Raw genomic sequence first — 18,472 nt, 5'->3', positions numbered from 1 at the left:
TGATACTTACAAATGTTAAAGTCTTCTGCATTTTGTGTTGATTCTACCGTAAGTTATCTGGTTACTCTACTGTATTAAGTTAAGCAAGATAATTGACCAGATTGCAGATTTGTTGATTGTATTATTGGACTTGGAAAGTAGAATAACAACAGCGACTGCAAGCACCGCACTGGGCAGAAACTGGTTGAATCATCGATGTTTCCATGTCATTTCAACAACAGAAATGCAATGTGATGACATTGAATTAACGTGGAAAACTGATTGGATTAGCAACAAGTCATCAACGTAAAGGGAATTTGGTCTTTTTCACCCAACTTTTCACCTAAATCCAATGGCATGGTGACATGTTTTGTTGATTTCACGTTGAATTCAGGTTAACTCAACCAAACGTAAATCAAAACTAGACGTTGAACTGACGTCTGTGCCTAGTGGGACATGACTATCACTCCATAATGTGAACTCCATGCAGTAGGCAGTTGGCCTTCAACAAGTAGCCATACCCCTTTGCCATAGAAGGAACTGGCATTATGATACAACATAAATCTGCTCGTCTGCACAGCAGGGTGCTCCAAAATCCCATAATAATGCACAATGTCAGCAGAACGTCATCGTCCCCATTGCAAACGGACGGAAATATGGAGGCCATCTTATGTGTTTGGGACCATCTCACTCCACAAGACGACACAGTGACTGTCATTCACTTATCATGACAAACAAGATCCAGAGAAGATTGGAACAAAATGGCTGCTTGTTATGACACATTTGCATTGTGGTGTGCGAGTAACTGAACACGATTTAATAACCATAATACGACACCCCGGCATGCATAGGCCTGCATACAAACACACACCCTCACATACAGACACTAACACACAGAGTACCAAACACACACAGAGAGATCTTCCCAGGGTGCCACCACAAACATATTTAAAAATAGACCGGACGCAGTTTCTTAACCACGACGAACCATCATCATCCCCAACCCCCTACTCTGCACCTTTCTCACTTGTGGGCCTACAAAGTTCTCAAACAGTTCACACACAGCATTCACTTAACCCACTCACACACACTTTCAGTCAACATTATCACAAGCAATGGGTGAAGTCCTTGAACAAACCACACATGAACACGTAGTCCTGTCAGCTCTCTTTCTCATACCATCAATGCACATACACTACCGGTCAAAATGAATCAATGCACATACACTACCGGTCAAAATGAATCAATGCACATACACTACCGGTCAAAATGAATCAATGCACATACACTACCGGTCACCTACACATTCAAGTTTAAAAAAAAAACTATTTTCTACATTGTATAATATTAGCGAATACATCAAAACTATAAAAAAAATCACATGGAATCATGTAGTGACCAAAAAAGTGTAAACAAATAAAAAATATATTTTATATTTGAGATATTTCCTTTGCCTTGATGACAGCTTAGCATTCTCTCAAACAGCTTCATGAGGTTGGCACCTGGAATGCATTTCAATTAACAGGTGTGCCTTGTTAAAAGTTAATTTGTGGAATTTCTTTCCTTCTTAATGTGTTTGAGCCAATCAGTTGTGTTGTGACAAGGTAGAGGGGTATAAAGAAGACAGTCATATTTGGTAAAAGACCAAGTCCATATTATGTCAAGAACAGCTCAAATAAGCAAAGAGAAATGACAGTCCATCATTACTTTAATGGATGAAGGTCAGTCAATCCGGAAAATGTCAAGAACTTTGAAAGTTTCTTCAAGTGCAGTCGCAAAAAACACCAAGCGCTAAGATGGAACTGACTCTCATGAGGACCGCCACAGGAAAGGAAGACCCAGAGATACCTCTGCTGCAGAGGATGAGTTCATTAGAGTTACCAGCCTCAGAAATTGCAGCCCAAATAAATGCAAGTAACAAACACATCTAAACATCAACCGTTGAGAGGAGACTGTGTGAATCAGGCCATCATGGTCGAATTGCTGAAAAGAAACCACTACTAAAGGACATCAATAAGAAGAAGAGACTTGCTTGGGCCAAGAAACACAAGCAATGGACATTAGACCGGTGGAAATTTGTCCTTTGGTTTGGAGTCCAAATTGGAGATGTTTGGTTCCAACCGCTGTGTCTTTGTGAGATGCGGTGTGGGTGAATGGATGATCTCTACATGTGTATTTCCCACCGGAGGTGGTGTTATGGTGTGGGGGATGCTTTGCTGGTGACACTGCATGGCTACCACAGCATTCTGCAACGATACGTCATCCCATCTGGTTTGGGCTTAGTGGGACTACCATTTGTTTTTCAACAGAACAATGACCCAACACACCTCCAGTCTGTGTAAGGGCTATTTTACCAAGAAGGAGAGTGATGGAGTGCTGCATCAGATGACCTGGCCTCCACAATCCCCCGACCTCAACCCAACTGAGATGGTTAAGAATGAGTAGGACCACAGAGTCAAGAAAAAGCAGCCAACAAGTGCTCAGCGTATGTGGGAAATCCTTCAAGACTATTGGAAAAGCATTCCAGGTGAAGCTGGTTGAGAGAATGCCAAGAATGTGCAAAGCTGTCATCAAGGCAACGGATGGCAACTTTAAAAAATCTAAATGTATTTTTAGATTTTAAATTCTTCAATTGGTTACTACATAATTCCCTGTGAGTTCTTTCATAGTTTTTTGATATCTTTACTTTATTCTACAATGTAGAAAATAAAGAAAAACCTTGAAGGCAAAAGACACCCTTCGTCGAAAATTCTCATGAAATAACTAAATACTAAATCTAACTCTCAAACGTTTTTTTACCCTCAAAGCTTAATTAACGTAAAAAAAAATCTACCATGCATCATCCATTAGACGCACAAAGACACACGACTCCTTTTGAAGGTTTTTATTGCCACTTTCACATGTCATGATGAGTAATGACGACCAAGGCAATAAATCATAAGTACGCATCCAGTGACAGGCAAAGGGTGTGTATTTGAAGAATCTCAAATATAAAATAGATTTTGTATATATATACTTTTTTTGGTTACTACATGATTCCATATGTATTATTTCATACAATATAGAAAAAAAGTACAAATAAAGAAAAAACATTGAATGAGTGTAACGTTTGTCGTCGGAAGGAGACCAAGGTGCAGCGTCGTAGGCGTACATTCTTTTATTTAAATGTTCCACCAAGAAAAACAATACAACGAACGAACAGCTTCGCCGTGTAACCTACATGCACTCAAACAAAGACAAGATCCCACACTGAAGGAGGGGAAAAGGGCTGCCTAAGTATGATACCCAATCAGAGACAATGAAAGACAGCTGCCTCTGATTGGGAACCACACTGGCCAAACACAAAGAAATAGAGAACATAGAACATTACGTGAACAGTAAACACTTTATGTGCATATATCACACTAACTCCATGTACAATAAGTCTGTCAATAAAATAGTTATTCTTTAGGACTATTGTAATAAGTCTTCGTGTACAACCCTACATGGCTAGTCAATTTATTAGCTTGAATACATTTGCTCTCTTGACACCCGCAACTTCTTGGAAATGACAGCGAGGTCAGTGGCAAGATATCTACGTGCACAGTATGTTGAACCATTACCCAGTCAAATCAAAACATCATAGAACTGTAACTCAACCAGTACAAGACAACTGGAAAACGTGTGGTTGTATCATTCTTACCTAACACTTTACATACAACCTGGTCTCAAATATGTAAATCCAGGACACTCAAATTAGTCTGATATGTTACATTTGGTATGGTTACCTAAGACAATATTTACCACTTTCTCCAATTAGAAAAAAACAGTACAAGAATTCAACATCTATTGGGTTTGAGTCATCTTGACCCATAGACTACATTAGATCCCAAAGACCAACAGCCGGTCCTTACAAACAACTGATTCCATGTTGGGACCTGGGCGATACAACTCCTGATCCCCTTGTAAAACACTGAGGTTGAAGCACCCAATGCAAGATAGGTCACACTACAATGGGTTGTCCTTTGCGTAAATCAAAGCGTAAAAACTCTGGTTTTAAGAGCAAAACCGAGGGCCGAAAATGGTGTCAGAAAAGGTGCTCTAGCCAGTAGTAAATGTATATGGATGGATAAAATACAGTTGTCATCTGCCAGGCTAAAAACACCAGGTTACAACTCACTCGGCCAAAACTCGTTAATTTACGTCTCGTTAACGGCTGGACAGTTTCATTAGGGTATTACACATGAGAAGGAGAGGGGGCTGGGTTGGAGGGGGCTGAGAAGGATCGCTGCACAGCTCCAATACATTATTACAACCGCGGCGCACTCCTGACATTTCACCTGATATGAGTCACTAATGGTGTGTGCTTGTAAAAGTACGCCAACGTTTGTGTGTGTGAGAGTGAGTGAGAGTGAGAGTGAGAGAGAGAGGGGGGGGAAGAAAGATCGAGAGAGATGCAAGAAAGTGCATTTTAGGTATGTTTAAAATGTATTTTCTCATGGCCACAACATCAGAACATCGCATGCCAACTAAATTCAAACCGATCTGTCTCGTAGTTTGGCTTAGAGTTTCATAGATATGTATTAAATGTTGACATACAATTTTACATAAGGTGCCAGTCTCTGATGGGTAAGTTAATATTAGCATCCAGTAGCTACAAGTCTGTTATTGGGCCTAGCACACGACTAGCGCAGTCAGGCACTCTGCGGTCTGACACCTGAACCCCCACATTGCCTTCGACCAGACCTGTGTTTGTGAGGCAACTTTAAAAAAAATTATGGATGTAGGACATGAGAGCATTGGAATCAGAACTAGAATCTCATGTGCTTGTATACAAATGTCATAACTCTTAAATATAATTTGAAATAGATAAAGTGACATTTCAAAGATGCTATTCAGTCACGTCCTCCTGAAAAGGATACTTTTATAATATGAGTTGGATTGAAGTGTTTGAAAGATGTTTCAGATATATTTTCAGAATTAATGAGGCTCTATGGTAACACTTAAAACACCGAAATCTAATACCTAAAGTGAAATACAGCACATTTATCCAAAAATTGTTTTTCGGAATCGACAACCACCAAGTCGATGGAAACATCATATTAAATTGTGTTTTGAGAGCAACATCCCGTCCTCTGCCACAACTAACCACTGCCACCAACCACTAATTTTAGCATTTTCTAATGTAGGATAATGAAGTTAGCATGCTTCAAATATCATGTCCAAATCATCTCTGAAAGGGATTGTGTAGCTCAAATGAAGTTTATTTTGGATGATTTGGGCATGAAATTTAAAGCATACCAATGGGGGACATTTACTTACAGTGGGGCAGAAAAGTATTTAGTCAGCCACCAATTGTGCAAGTTCTCCCACTTAAAAAGATGAGAGAGGCCTGTAATTTTCATCATAGGTACACAGACAAAATGATGAAAAAAAAAATCCAGAAAATCACATTGTAGGATTTTTAATGAATTTATTTGCAAATTATGGTGGAAAATAAGTATTTGGTCAATAACAAAAGTTTATCTCAATACTTTGTTATATACCCTTTGTTGGCAATGACAGAGGTCAAACGTTTTCTGTAAGTCTTCACAAGGTTTTCACACACTGTTGCTGGTATTTCGGCCCATTCCTCCATGCAGATCTCCTCTAGAGCAGTGATGTTTTGGGGCTGTTGCTGGGCAACATGGACTTTCAACTCCCTCCAAAGATTTTCTATGGGGTTGAGATCTGGAGACTGGCTAGGCCACTCCAGGACCTTGAAATGCTTCTTACGAAGCCACTCCTTCATGCCCGGGCAGTGTGTTTGGGATCATTGTCATGCTGAAAGACCCAGCCACGTTTCATCTTCAATGCCCTTGCTGATGGAAGGAGGTTTTCACTCAAAATCTCACGATACATGGCCCCATTCATTCTTTCCTTTACACGGATCAGTCGCCCTGGTCCCTTTGCAGAAAAACAGCCCCAGAGCATGATGTTTCCACCCCCATGCTTCACAGTAGGTATGGTGTTCTTTGGATGCAACTCAGCATTCTTTGTCCTCCAAACACGATGAGTTGAGTTTTTACCAAAAAGTTATATTTTGGTTTCATCTGACCATATGACATTCTCCCAATCTTCTTCTGGATCATCCAAATGCTCTCTAGCAAACTTCAGATGGGCCTGGACATGTACTGGCTTAAGCAGGGGGACACGTTTGGCACTGCAGGATTTGAGTCCCTGGCGGCGTAGTGTGTTACTGATGGTAGGCTTTGTTATTTTGGTCCCAGCTCTCTGCAGGTCATTCACTAGGTCCCCCCGTGTGGTTCTGGGATTTTTGCTCACCGTTCTTGTGATAATTTTGTCCCCACTGGGTGAGATCTTGCGTGGAGCCCCAGATCGAGGGAGATTATCAGTGGTCTTGTATGTCTTCCATTTCCTAATAATTGCTCCCACAGTTGATTTCTTCAAACCAAGTTGCTTACCTATTGCAGATTCAGTCTTCCCAGCCTGGTGCAGGTCTACAATTTTGTTTCTGGTGTCCTTTGACAGCTCTTTGGTCTTGGCCATAGTGGAGTTTGGAGTGTGACTGTTTGAGGTTGTGGACAGGTGTCTTTTACACTGATAACAAGTTCTAACAGGTGCCATTAATACAGGTAACGAGTGGAGGACAGAGGTGCCTCTTAAAGAAGAAGTTACATGTCTGTGAGAGCCAGAAATCTTGCTTGTTTGTAGGTGACCAAATACTTATTTTCCACCATAATTTGCAAATAAATTCATTAAAAATCCTACCATGTGATTTTTCTAATTTTGGCTGTTATAGTTGAAGTGTACCTATGATGAAAATTACAGGCCTCTCTCATCTTTTTAAGTGGGAGAACTTGCACAATTGGTGGCTGACTAAATACTTTTTTTGCCCCACTGTATATGGGTTTTGGTTAGAAAATGCTCATATTAACAGCTGGTGGCAGTGGCTAGTTGAACATAACCAACGTGTGGATTGCAGTCTTTTCTTGTACATACAGCCAGTAGACTAAGGAAACAAATCTGCTAATTTCCAATTTGGCTAAGTTATCCCTTGAATGTGAAAAATGTAAGGATATATGACACTGAGCTTGGTCCAGACCCTCTTGGTATTTTCACAGTACGTCATCTTCAAAGCATTGACAGACTAATAGCATTGCTAGTCCCGTTCCTCAGAACTATGAGTGTATGTGTATGAGCCACGTGTTGCCAATTGATCAGTTGAACGATATCCTGGGACGGATGGGGACAGATGGGGGAATAGAGCGAGATAGATGAGGCTCAGTGGAAGTCATTGAGACTGTACCTCCTCTCCTTTTTCCATCTCTCTCATTACTATCACTATCCATCCATCTCCTTCCTTCGTTTTCTCTGTCAGCAATGCTAAAAGCGACCAGCCACGGAGAGATCATGCACTGACCCCCTGTTCCTCACCTCTCCCTCACTCTTCCTTCTCGTCTGTCTAGGTCATGTCACCAGCAACCAGTCATGGAGTCACGCTAACCCCCTCTCACCCCCACCTCTTTCTCTCTCCCCCTCTCTCTCCCCCACTCCTTCTCTTCATTGACTTCCAGCCTCTGCCTGGCTTGTCACAGTCTTATCAATCTGTCTGTCCACTGTGTTCTTCACATGATGTTCCCTGTGCCCATGTCCCCCTGACCCTGTTGTGCCAACTTGGTATTTGTGGCGAATGTGTCAGGTCTATTGAAAGGTCCAATGCAGCTATTTTATTTTAATATCAAATAATACAATTTATATTTTCTTCTATTTATTCAGGGCAACCCAACTAAGACCAGTGTCTCATTTACAATGGTGCCTGACAAAATTACATCAACAAAATGATTAAGAAACTATCAGACAGCTATAAATACATCAGGTTATTACAACAAGTTATAACAATACATTGAAACAATTGCACGCTTCAGTAAACTCATTTAACAAGAGTTTTAAACTGCTCTATCGGCAGCAGGGAATCCATTTTGCGTAATGAATGTTCCGGAGGGATCCGTGACAGCTTCCTGCTGTTCGTAGAGAGGTAAGATCTAAAAGATCTCAAAAATAAGCCCATCTTAAATCTTAGCTCATCTGTGTACATTTTTTCAAATGTTAGATCTTATCAATCCAAACGCCCAGATATGCATAGCCGGGACCCCGCTCGATAAGAGAACCAATCATCCAATGAGTGAATCCCATGTCAGATATTTCCCTGTGAATTAGGGAACAACATATATTTAGTTTGCCTGCATTATGTAAAAGTTTTAAATCAACAAGTTTTAAATCACCATCCGAAAGCACACATTGTCTGTCAAATAGTTCTTAAAACCATTTGCAAGACTCCTTATCTAGGCCCATTTCAGACTGTTTTTGAATGAGTAGGGAATGGTCAACTGTGTCGAAGGCCTTGGAACGGCCTCTAAATAAGGCAGCACAACGATTTTTATGATCTAGGCAATTTAACCCATCAGCTGAAACAAGCATAGTGGCTGAAACAGTGCTATGTCCAGGTCTTAAACCAGACTAGTGGAAATGTAGAATAGATTGAGAAGTTGAAAAAGTTCTTAGCTGGGAGTTGATCCAAATCTTTCCAAATCTTAGGGATAACACCAGTAGCAATTTGTCAAGTTACAAAAACACAGGTCAGAGGTTCAACGAGGAGCGGGGCAGAGAGCTGTAGTAAGAAGAGGTCAAGTGAATCATCTCCTGCATAAACATTACATCATAGAAATCAAATGGTTGAAATGAAAATAAAGTATGTGGGGGCGGCAGGTAGCCTAGTGGTTAAGAGTGTTGGGCCAGTAACCGAAAGGTTGCTAGGTTGAATCCCCGAGCTGACGAGGTACACATTTGTTGTTCTGCCCCTGAACAAGGTAGTTAACCCACTGTTCCAAGGCTGTCATTGTAAATAAGAATTTGTTCTTAACTGACTTGCCTAGTTAAGTAAAACTACAATCTGATGTGACTAAAGGACTCCCTCTAGTGGAATGAGATACATTGACATAGATTATCCTTTCAAACAGATGGCTAGCTGACACAAAATGGTTATTAAAAGCACTACAAATTTCCATTTTGTCTAGTATGGGACCAGATGCTTTCAAAACCTGCTGGGCAATTACAACGGGGTGGAGTTTTGTTTGAAGGATTTGACCACTTTTCGGAAGTTGGCTTGATTACCACCAGTCTCCGACACACAATTCAAGAAATATGTTGATTTTGCTTTTCTTTGAGATAGATGTCCATTTCTCAAATGTCTGAAGGACAAAAACATGTTCTTAGCAAATAGCAATTTCTCAAGCATTTTGCTAGGACTGTCTAGGGGTGGTTTGAGTGGGGAACTGAAAATGAGCTGTTATTGGCTTTGAGGTTTGGAACTCTGTTTCTTATTGGCCTAGTAACAAAATTTACCGCATGGTGATGTCACCTTAGAAGGCCAAAAACTCCTCCTATTAAAACAGTGTGGAAATATATGTACATAAAACCCCAAAAAGTCCCGTTGACTGCACTGGGCCTTTAACTTCTCAACCTTTCGTGCTTTAGATAATGTGAGGTAGTTCAATGAGGGAATCGGCGTGGGCCTGTGTTAACCTTCATGTCACGTGTACAGTATATAGGTGTGAGTAGATATATTGAGGCTGGGGTGGCAAGTTAAAAGCACAGTGGTGTAAGTACTTAACTAAAAATACTTTAGAGTACTACTTATGGAGTTTTTTTTGTATTTGTACTTTACTAATTTACTTTTACTTCACTACATTCCTCAAAGAAAATAATGTACTTTTTACTCCATACATTTTCCCTGACACCCAAAAATACTTGTTACATTTTGAATGATTAGCAGGACAGGAAAATGGTCCAATTCACACACTTGTCAAGAGAACATGCCAGGCCATCCCTACTACCTGATCTGGCGGACTGCCTAAACACCAATGCTTCGTTTGTAAATGATGTCTGAGTGTTTGGAGTGTGCCCCTGGCTATCCATAAATAATATACGGAATTTGAAAGGATTTATACTTTTACTTATGATAGTTAAGTACATTTGATCAATTACATTTACTTTTGTTACTTAAGTATATTTAAAATCAGATACTTCTACTCAAGTAGTATTTTACTGGGTGACTTTCACTTTTACTTGAGTCATTTTCTATTAAACGTATCTTTACTTTTACTCAAGTATGACAATTGGGCACTTTTTCCACCACTGTAAAAACAGAGCATGTACAAAGCAATTCAAAGTGGCTCTGTAGTGATCAGTGTTGGGCTGTCCCCCTAGTGGTAAAGGTTGACAGCCACAACAACTATTTGACATACTTTTTCCCTGTCAGGGGATATAGGGATGTAAATGTAAAACTTGAAAAATTAATATCCGCATTTTTGGAATGTATTTTGGGAAGCCATGTTATCTAACACCTTTGACATACAGTAGCAGTCAAAAGCTTGGACACACCTACTCGTTCAAGGGTTTTTATTTATTTGCACTATTTTCTACATTGTAGAACAATAGTGAAGAACTCAAAACTATGAAATAACACATAAGGAATCATGTAGTAACCAAAAAAGTGTTAAACAAATCAAAATATATTTTTGATTTTAGATTCTTCAAAGTCGCCACCCTTTGCCTTGATGGCTTTGGACACTTTTGGCATTCTCTCAACCAACTTCACCTGGAATGCTTTTCAACAGTCTTGAAGAGGTTCCCATATATGCTGAGCACTTGTTGGCTGCTTTTCCTTCACTCTGTGGTCCAACTCATCCCAAACCATTTCAATTGGGTTGAGGTCAGGTGATTGTGAAGACCAGGTCCTCTCCCTCTTGGTCAAATAGCACTTACACAGCCTGGAGGTGTGTTGGGTCATTGTCCTGTTGAAAAACAATTGATAGTCCCACTAAGTGCAAATCAGATGGGATGGCATGTCGCTGCAGAATGCGGTGTTAGCCATGCGGGTTCAGTGTGCCTTGAATTCTAAATAAATCACTGAGTGTCACCAGCAAAGCACCCCCACTCCTCCTCCTCCATTCTCCATGGTGGGAACCACACATACGGAGATCATCCGTTCACCTACTCTGCGTCTTACAAAGACTCCGAGGTTGGAACCAAAAATCTCAAATTTGGACTCATCAGACCAAAGGATAGATATCCACCAGTATAGTGTCCATTGCTTGTGTTTCTTGGCCCAAGCAAGTCTGTTCTTCTTATTGGTGTCCTTTAGTAGGGGTTTTGACAATGAAGGCCTGATTCACAGTCTCCTCTCAACAGTTGAGGTTGAGATGTGTTTGTTACTTGAACTCTGAAGCATTTATTTGGGCTGCAATACCTGAGGCTGGTAACTCTAATGAACTCATCCTCTGTAGCAGAGGTAACTTTGGGTCTTCCCTTCCTGTGGCGGTCCTCACGAAAGCCAGTTTCATCTTAGCACTTGATGGTTTTTGCAACTGCACTTGAAGAAACGTTCAAAGTTCTTTACATTTTCCTGATTGACTGACCTTCGTGTCTTAAAGTAATGGACTGTCATTTCTCTCTGCTAATTTGAGCTGTTTTTGCCATAATATGGACTTGGTCTTTTACCAAATAGGGCTGTCTTCTGTATACCACCCCTACCATGTCACAACTCAACTGATTGGCTCAAACGCATTAAGAAGGAAAGAAATTCCACAAATTAACTTAGAGCACACCTGTCGATTGAAATACATTCCAGGTGACAAACTCATTAAGCTGGTTGAGAGAATGCCAAGAGTCTGCAAAGCTGTCATCAAGGCAACAGATGACTACGTTAAACAAATCAAAATATATTTTTATATTTTGAAGAATTTAATACTTTTTTGGTTACAACATAATTCCCTATGAGTTCTTTTATAGTTGATGTCTTCACTTTGTTCTACAATGTAGAAAATATAGGAAAACTTTAAGGCAAGAAAACACCCTTCGTCGAACATTCTCATGAAATAATGACAAAATACTAAATCTAACTCGCAAACGTTTTTTACCCTCAAAGCTGAATGAACGTCAGATTTTTTCTACCATGCATCATCCATTAGACACACAAAGACACACGACTCCTTTTGAAGGTTTTTATTGCCACTTTCACATGTCATGATGAGTAACGAGGACCAAGGCAATAAATCATAAGTACGCATCCAGTGACAGAGCCATGTGAAACCATGTTCTGGGGAAGGTAAACAAACACTATTGACATGAGGCAACTTCAGTCATTCACTTCCAACGGCATTCATCCATAAACAGCAGCACATCCTCCCCAACAATAGCTGGAGTTGTCATACATTCGTCAAATTACAGTGTTAGACAATCATCATAGTTCACAGCCTGGATGCCAGATTGGTTTGTGCATTGGCTATTGATAAAGGAATAGACAAACACAGATCTAGCACCCCAGGCTACTTATTTCATAAACAGACAAATGAATCATTGAATAGCACTTTTGAGCATATTCGTTTTATACCGATTTACTTGTCATTCTTTTCATTACAAGTATGCATTTTAACCCATTTTTCATCCAATGTACACTACATCACAACTACCTACCTACAAATGGACTGTAGAGTGCTCTGTCAAGTCCTCCACAAAGTAAACACAGATACATGCTCTTCTCTCTTCAAAAAGGCCCAGTGTGTGAGGTGGTCAGTACAATGGTAACAGATACATTCATCAATATGAGCTCTACTCCGTTTCTCCCCGTTCTCCCAAAAATCGCCTATCGTTTGTATGCAATCATAAGGAATATGGTAGACTCCCTCCAGCCAATGCATACACTAATCCAATGCGTTTAAATCCTTGAGGGGGAGAGAACAAATGCACAGAGGAGAAAACGGAATTGAGCTACTGTCCTAGCAATTAATTACTACAAATCTTTTCCCTATTATGATCAGAAGAAAACCATATGGGAAAGGACGTCTCCCTATGTGTTGCCCTCTATAAATCAAGCATGTCGTGATGATTAGGTAAACATTAACAAGAGGGCACTGTTTCTGGGTAAAAAGCAGTACTGTAATATTGCTCCTATTCCTGTGATAACAAGAAATTGAAGATCCTATCATCATAGCCCTTAGGCGGTATTGAAGACCTACCATAAATCTCATATGCCCAAACATTGAATATGTGCAATAGATTTGCATTATTATCCAAAATATGACTTCATTATTATTTTGTACTTTGGGAGGAGATTAAAGCCTACACTCATTCATAGTTTTGATAAAGGCATTCTAGAAGTGCATGGTGTTCCTTGCCTCTTGGACAGTTTTCTGTTGTATTGTAGTGACAGAGGGAGGCGGTGCGTTCAGCGATGGAATCAAATAAAAAAAACATGCCGTGACGTGGACTCAAAACTGGCCCCAATTCAGAGTGTGCTGTTGTCGCGATGTTGGGTGGAGAGAACTGAAGATAAAGATACAATTTTTACATGCTGATTGACTCATAGCAATACCGGTGTTACAGAATATCAAGCATGTACAGTACCAGTCACAAGTTTGGACACACCTACTCGTTCAAGGGTTTTTCTTTATTTGTACTATTTTCTACATTGTAGTATAATAGTGAAGACATCAAAACTACGAAATAACACATATGGAATCATATAGTAACCAAAATATGTTCAATCAAAACATATTTTAGATTATTCAAAGTAGCCACCCTTTGCCTTGATGGCAGCTTTGCACACTTTCGGCATTCTCTCAACCAGCTTCATGAGGTAGTCAACTGGAATGCTTTTCCAACAGTTTTGAAGGAGTTCCCACATATGCTGAGCACTTGTTGACTGCTTTTACTTCCCTCTGCAGTCCAACACATCCCAAACTCTCTCAATTGGGTTGAGGTCGGGTGACTGTGGATGCCAGGTCATCTGATGCAGCACTCCATCACTCTCCCTCAAATAGCCCTTACACAGCCTGGAGGTGTGTTGGGTCAATGTCCTGTTGAAAAACAAATGATGGTCCCACTAAGCGCAAACCAGATGGGATGGCGTATCTTTGCAGAATGCTGTGGTAGCCATGCTGGTTAAGTGTGCCTTGAATTCTAAATATTTCACAGACAGTGTCACAAGCAAAGCACACCCACACCATCACACCTCCTCCTCCATGCTTCACTGTGGGAACCACACATGCGGAGGTCATCCGTCTTACTCTGCATCTCACAAAGACAGAGGTTGGAACCAAAAATCTCAAATTTGGATACATCAGACCAAAGAACAGATTTTCGTCGGTCTAATGTCCATTGCACGTGTTTCTTGGCCAAAGCAAGTCTCTTCCTCTTATTGGGGTCCTTTAGTAGTGGTTTCTTTGCAGCAATTCAATCATGAAGGTCTGATTATGTCTCCTCTGAACAGTTGATCTTGAGATGTCTGTTACTTGAACTCTGTGAAGCATTTATTTGGTCTGCAATCTGAGGTGTAGTTAATTGTCGATTTCTGAGGCTGGTAACTCTAATGAACTCATCTGCAACAGAGGTAACGGTCTTCCTTTCCTGTCTCGGTCCTCATGAGAGGCAGTTTCATCATGGTGCTTGATGGTTTTTGCAACTGCACTTGAAGAAACGTTCAAAATTCTTTACATCTTCCGTATTGACTGACCTTCATGTCTTAAAGTAATGCTGGACTGTCATTTCTCTTTGATTATTTGAGCTGTTCTTGCCATAATATGGACTTGGTCTTTTACCAAATAGGGCTGTCTTCTGTATACCACCCCTACCTTGTCACAACACAACTGATTGGCTCAAACGCATTAAGGAAATTGAAACGCAGTCCAGATGACAACTTCGTGAATCTGGTTGAGAGAATGCCAGGAGCATGCAAAGCTGTCATCAAGGCAAAGGCTGGCTACTTTGAAGAATCTCAAATATATTTTTGATTTGTTTAACACTTTTTTGTTTACTTCATGATTCCATGTGTGTTATTTCATAGTTTGTCTTCACTATTATTCTATTATGTATAAAATAGTAAAAATAAAGAAAACCCTGGAATAAATAGGTGTGTCCAAACTTTTGACTGGTATTGTATATCAGTATGTCATAGCATAACAAAACAAAAGGCTAAAATAAGCTCATCACAGACAGTTGTAACAAGTTACCTTGCAGGAGTGGAGAAGTCTCCCCAAAGAGCAGTGCTGGGATGAGATGATTGGACCACAGTGTTGGAGTTACTACTGTCCAGATCTAGCAAACTGCCTAGAGAGAGAAAAAGAGACCCTTTTGTGTGTTCAATGGCAACTGTTAATTTGTGATTGTCAAAGCAAGTGAAATAAACAATGTTAACATATGTTTCCCATGCCAATAAAGCCCCTTTGAATTGAGAGAGAAAGAATAAACAACCAAAGCTACCAAATTAAAGCTTTATTTAGCTATAGAGAAAAGTTAATCAAGGCTATATTGAGAGTTTTAACTGCTGTACCGATCTCTGGGCCTCCTGTTTGAGGCACTGTGTTGTGATTGGAGAAGGTAGAGGAAGGAGGAGGAGCCATCTTGCCTTTTGGTGGCGGTGGAAGGAGACCAGACCCACCTGCCCCCTGTGAGCGTGGCTTATCTCTTTTTTTGCCTTGCTGGTAGAGAGAAAGGATGATAGGAAAAATATTGAAATTGGAACAGTTAAGGAATATTGGGTGTTGGTGAAAAATTAAATGGCAAATCCCAAACAAACCCCAGGGTCACAGGCTATAATTTTGTTATACAATTTCTATAAGAATGATCTAGTTGAATTGTTCCAGGTCTTTACCCCAATATTAAGGGTGATGGTTTGTCCTTCTTTAAATCCAAAGTCTAGCTTTGGTCCCGAAGCTGCCCCCTGAGGGTTTTTGCTGATCTCATTCTCTTGTTTCACCCACCTGTGAGACACACACAAAATCAACTTAATGTGCCCTGACACTGGAAAAAGTAATGTCACATCAGCTGTTTTGGAAAGTGCAATATCTGGAACAAGCGTACTCAATGACACTTAGTTTTGGCTGGCAGCTTATGCTGCAGACAGACCACAGTAGGTGTGTTTGTTATAAGTGGGAAATGGTGAAGCACCAGTGTTTGAGTGCCTTAACAGTCACACGGTCCCTGGAGTGACCCCTTCCATCACTTACTTAAAGTGGTCCTGCAAAGACACGTTGAAATCAAAAGAGTCCCCTCTGTCCCCGAATCCAACACCAATGAACGCACTGCGGCCTGAGAGAGTAGGTTGACATAGCTGTATGAGTGCATAGGCATGGATCTGACAGTGTATTGTGAATTGACATTTGAGGAGAGCTGACAAATTTGAATGCGATCCAAGACATGACGTTGACATAGATGGATGAAAGTACTATAACCTGCTAAAGGAAGCTGACATAACACTATATGACCGGTGTAAAAGTCTGACATCTATGAACGCACAGGGAGGGGCTTTCACTCATATATACATACACACCATTGTCATCCTGTATTCGCAGGACAAAGTAGCGACTGGAGTCGCTTACGGTTTCAACTGCGATGCCGGGATACTCTGTGACAGGGGCTTGGGCGAACAGCTCCCCTGCAGGATGGGAGGAGAAAACAACATAATAATATTCCACACAGATAAGCTGTATGAAGTTCTATTTCCTGGCTACATCGAACGGGTTCCTAATGAGCAGTGCTGGGACAAAGGGGCAGCTGTGCAACACACACACAGTTTCATCACTCTCTCACCTGAGACCTTGTCTTCCAGTTTGATGTAGGCCACTTTGCCCTTCGCCGTGATCCGCATGCGCCCTGACCAATCGGGCACATCCAGCTTCCAGTCTGCTGCCCTACAGTTAATACCCAGGTCAGAGGTAGCCAACAACAGAGCAAAACAGGAAGTACATCATAAGGTCAGTAAACAGTGCCTATTTAAAAACTGTTCTCAGACAGCTTTTTAAACAAATAGTACTGTGTAATATGGAGATAATTCTGAATTGACCCAATTGTCTTGTTCTTATAAGGCCTGAAGGCTGAAGCAAGACTATTATGAAGATCACAAATCCCAATTAATAGCATATCAGATCATCTACAGTCTTAGAGAATCTCAATTAAAACCATTTAGCCTACAGTTAACACACATATAGGCCAGATTGAAAACAGTAGTCTGCTGAAACTACTTGTTATCCTCCCTGGCAGCTGGCACTGCTTGTTTCAGTTGTCCTTAATAGACAATGGTTTCATTATTTGAGCAATTCTGTAATAAAATGTTACTGTCACAATAAGACTGTTGTAGAATGATTGCTAGCCTTGGCAAAAGGATATGGGCCTATTTATCACCTATATACCTTCATATAACAATTGCGGTCAATGCATTACACCAATACATTTTCTGGGTAAACTATGGTGATAAACAACACACGTAAATAGACATAGCATGCCATTCACTTTCGATTCCTCCGCACTGATAATGCCAGCTTTGCAAGTGTAACATCAATATTGCCAATGGGGCAGAATAATTAATGACTCATAGGCCTACGCAAAACAAATATTAGACACACAACGACAGCGTTAAACATCCTCTGAGCAAACAGACAGATATAGGCGCGCACACACACAATGCAGCACTCTGACCACAGATAGAACCACCCGCACCGCGCTTTTAGTCCAACACCCCAAAAATGGGCCAACCCTTTGCATTTACCTGTATCCACGATTTGTAGCCCTCGGTGGTATGCGATAAACATTGATGTCAGGTTTAACGCACAGGATTGACTCATATTCGCCTTCGGCCGCCATTTATGTCAAATAAATTGATGATGTGTGTCGTATTTATCGGTCCTTTCGGGTTTTTGCGAGTGGCCTACACAGTCACAAGCCACGAGACGGTGATGACGTGACGGGGATTCAAGAGCGGAGTTTGTGTTCCAGGATGCATTCCCTGAGCACATCCCCCAATGTTATAAGGCAGCATACCCCTTCCATTAATTAGTGGTGGGAAAAGTACCCAATTGTCATAATTGAGTAAAAGTAGACACCACAAGTAAAAGTCACCCTCTAAGTAAAATATACTTAAGTATCAAAAGCACATGTAATTGCTAAAATATACTTAAGTATCAAAAGTTCAAGTATAAATCATTTCAAATTCCTTATATTAAGTAAACCAGGTGTCAACATTTAGACAAACACTCCAACATTTAGACATCATTTACAAATGAAGCATGTGTGTTTAGTGAGTTCACCAGATCATAAGCAGTAGAGATGACCAGGGATGTTCTGTTGATAAGTGCATGATTTTGAACATTTTCTTGTCCAGCTAAGCATTCAAAATGTAACGAGTACTTTTTGGTGTCAAGGAAAATGTATGGAGTAAAAAGTACAATATTTTCTTAAGGAATGTAGCATAGTAAAAGTAGTCAAAAATATAAATTGTAAAGTAAAGTACAGATACCCCCCAAAAACGACTTGAGTACTTAAGTTCTTTACACCACTGCCAATATGCATAGATGTGTAAGCACCCCTAGATGGTATTTCTAACCAATGCAAACAGAGGTTTATGTAAACATTTGAGACCCCAAAAATGCCGACCTTATGAGAAACAGGCAAGACTGCT

The 18,472-nt window shown here is 40.5% G+C and overlaps 1 protein-coding gene across 1 annotated transcript; it reads right to left on the bottom strand.

Moving 5' to 3' along the window:
* Nucleotides 1-12,009: 12,009 nt before the first annotated feature.
* Nucleotides 12,010-17,816, bottom strand: necap1 (NECAP endocytosis associated 1). Its single transcript, XM_029665485.2, has 8 exons — nt 17,564-17,816; nt 16,609-16,709; nt 16,349-16,453; nt 16,026-16,107; nt 15,671-15,779; nt 15,350-15,497; nt 15,030-15,126; nt 12,010-13,344 (listed from the first exon to the last, which is right to left on the bottom strand). Exons 1-8 carry the CDS (start codon nt 17,656-17,658, stop codon nt 13,290-13,292), a joined length of 792 nt encoding a protein of 263 aa, XP_029521345.1. The 5' UTR covers nt 17,659-17,816; the 3' UTR covers nt 12,010-13,289.
* Between the last annotated feature and the right edge of the window lie 656 nt (nt 17,817-18,472).

The sequence above is a fragment of the Oncorhynchus nerka genome, linkage group LG7 (genome assembly GCF_034236695.1).
Source record: "Oncorhynchus nerka isolate Pitt River linkage group LG7, Oner_Uvic_2.0, whole genome shotgun sequence".
Lineage (NCBI taxonomy): Eukaryota > Metazoa > Chordata > Actinopteri > Salmoniformes > Salmonidae > Oncorhynchus > Oncorhynchus nerka.
The sequence above is the reverse complement of the archived record's forward strand: the minus strand, read 5'-3'. Positions and strand labels throughout refer to the sequence as shown.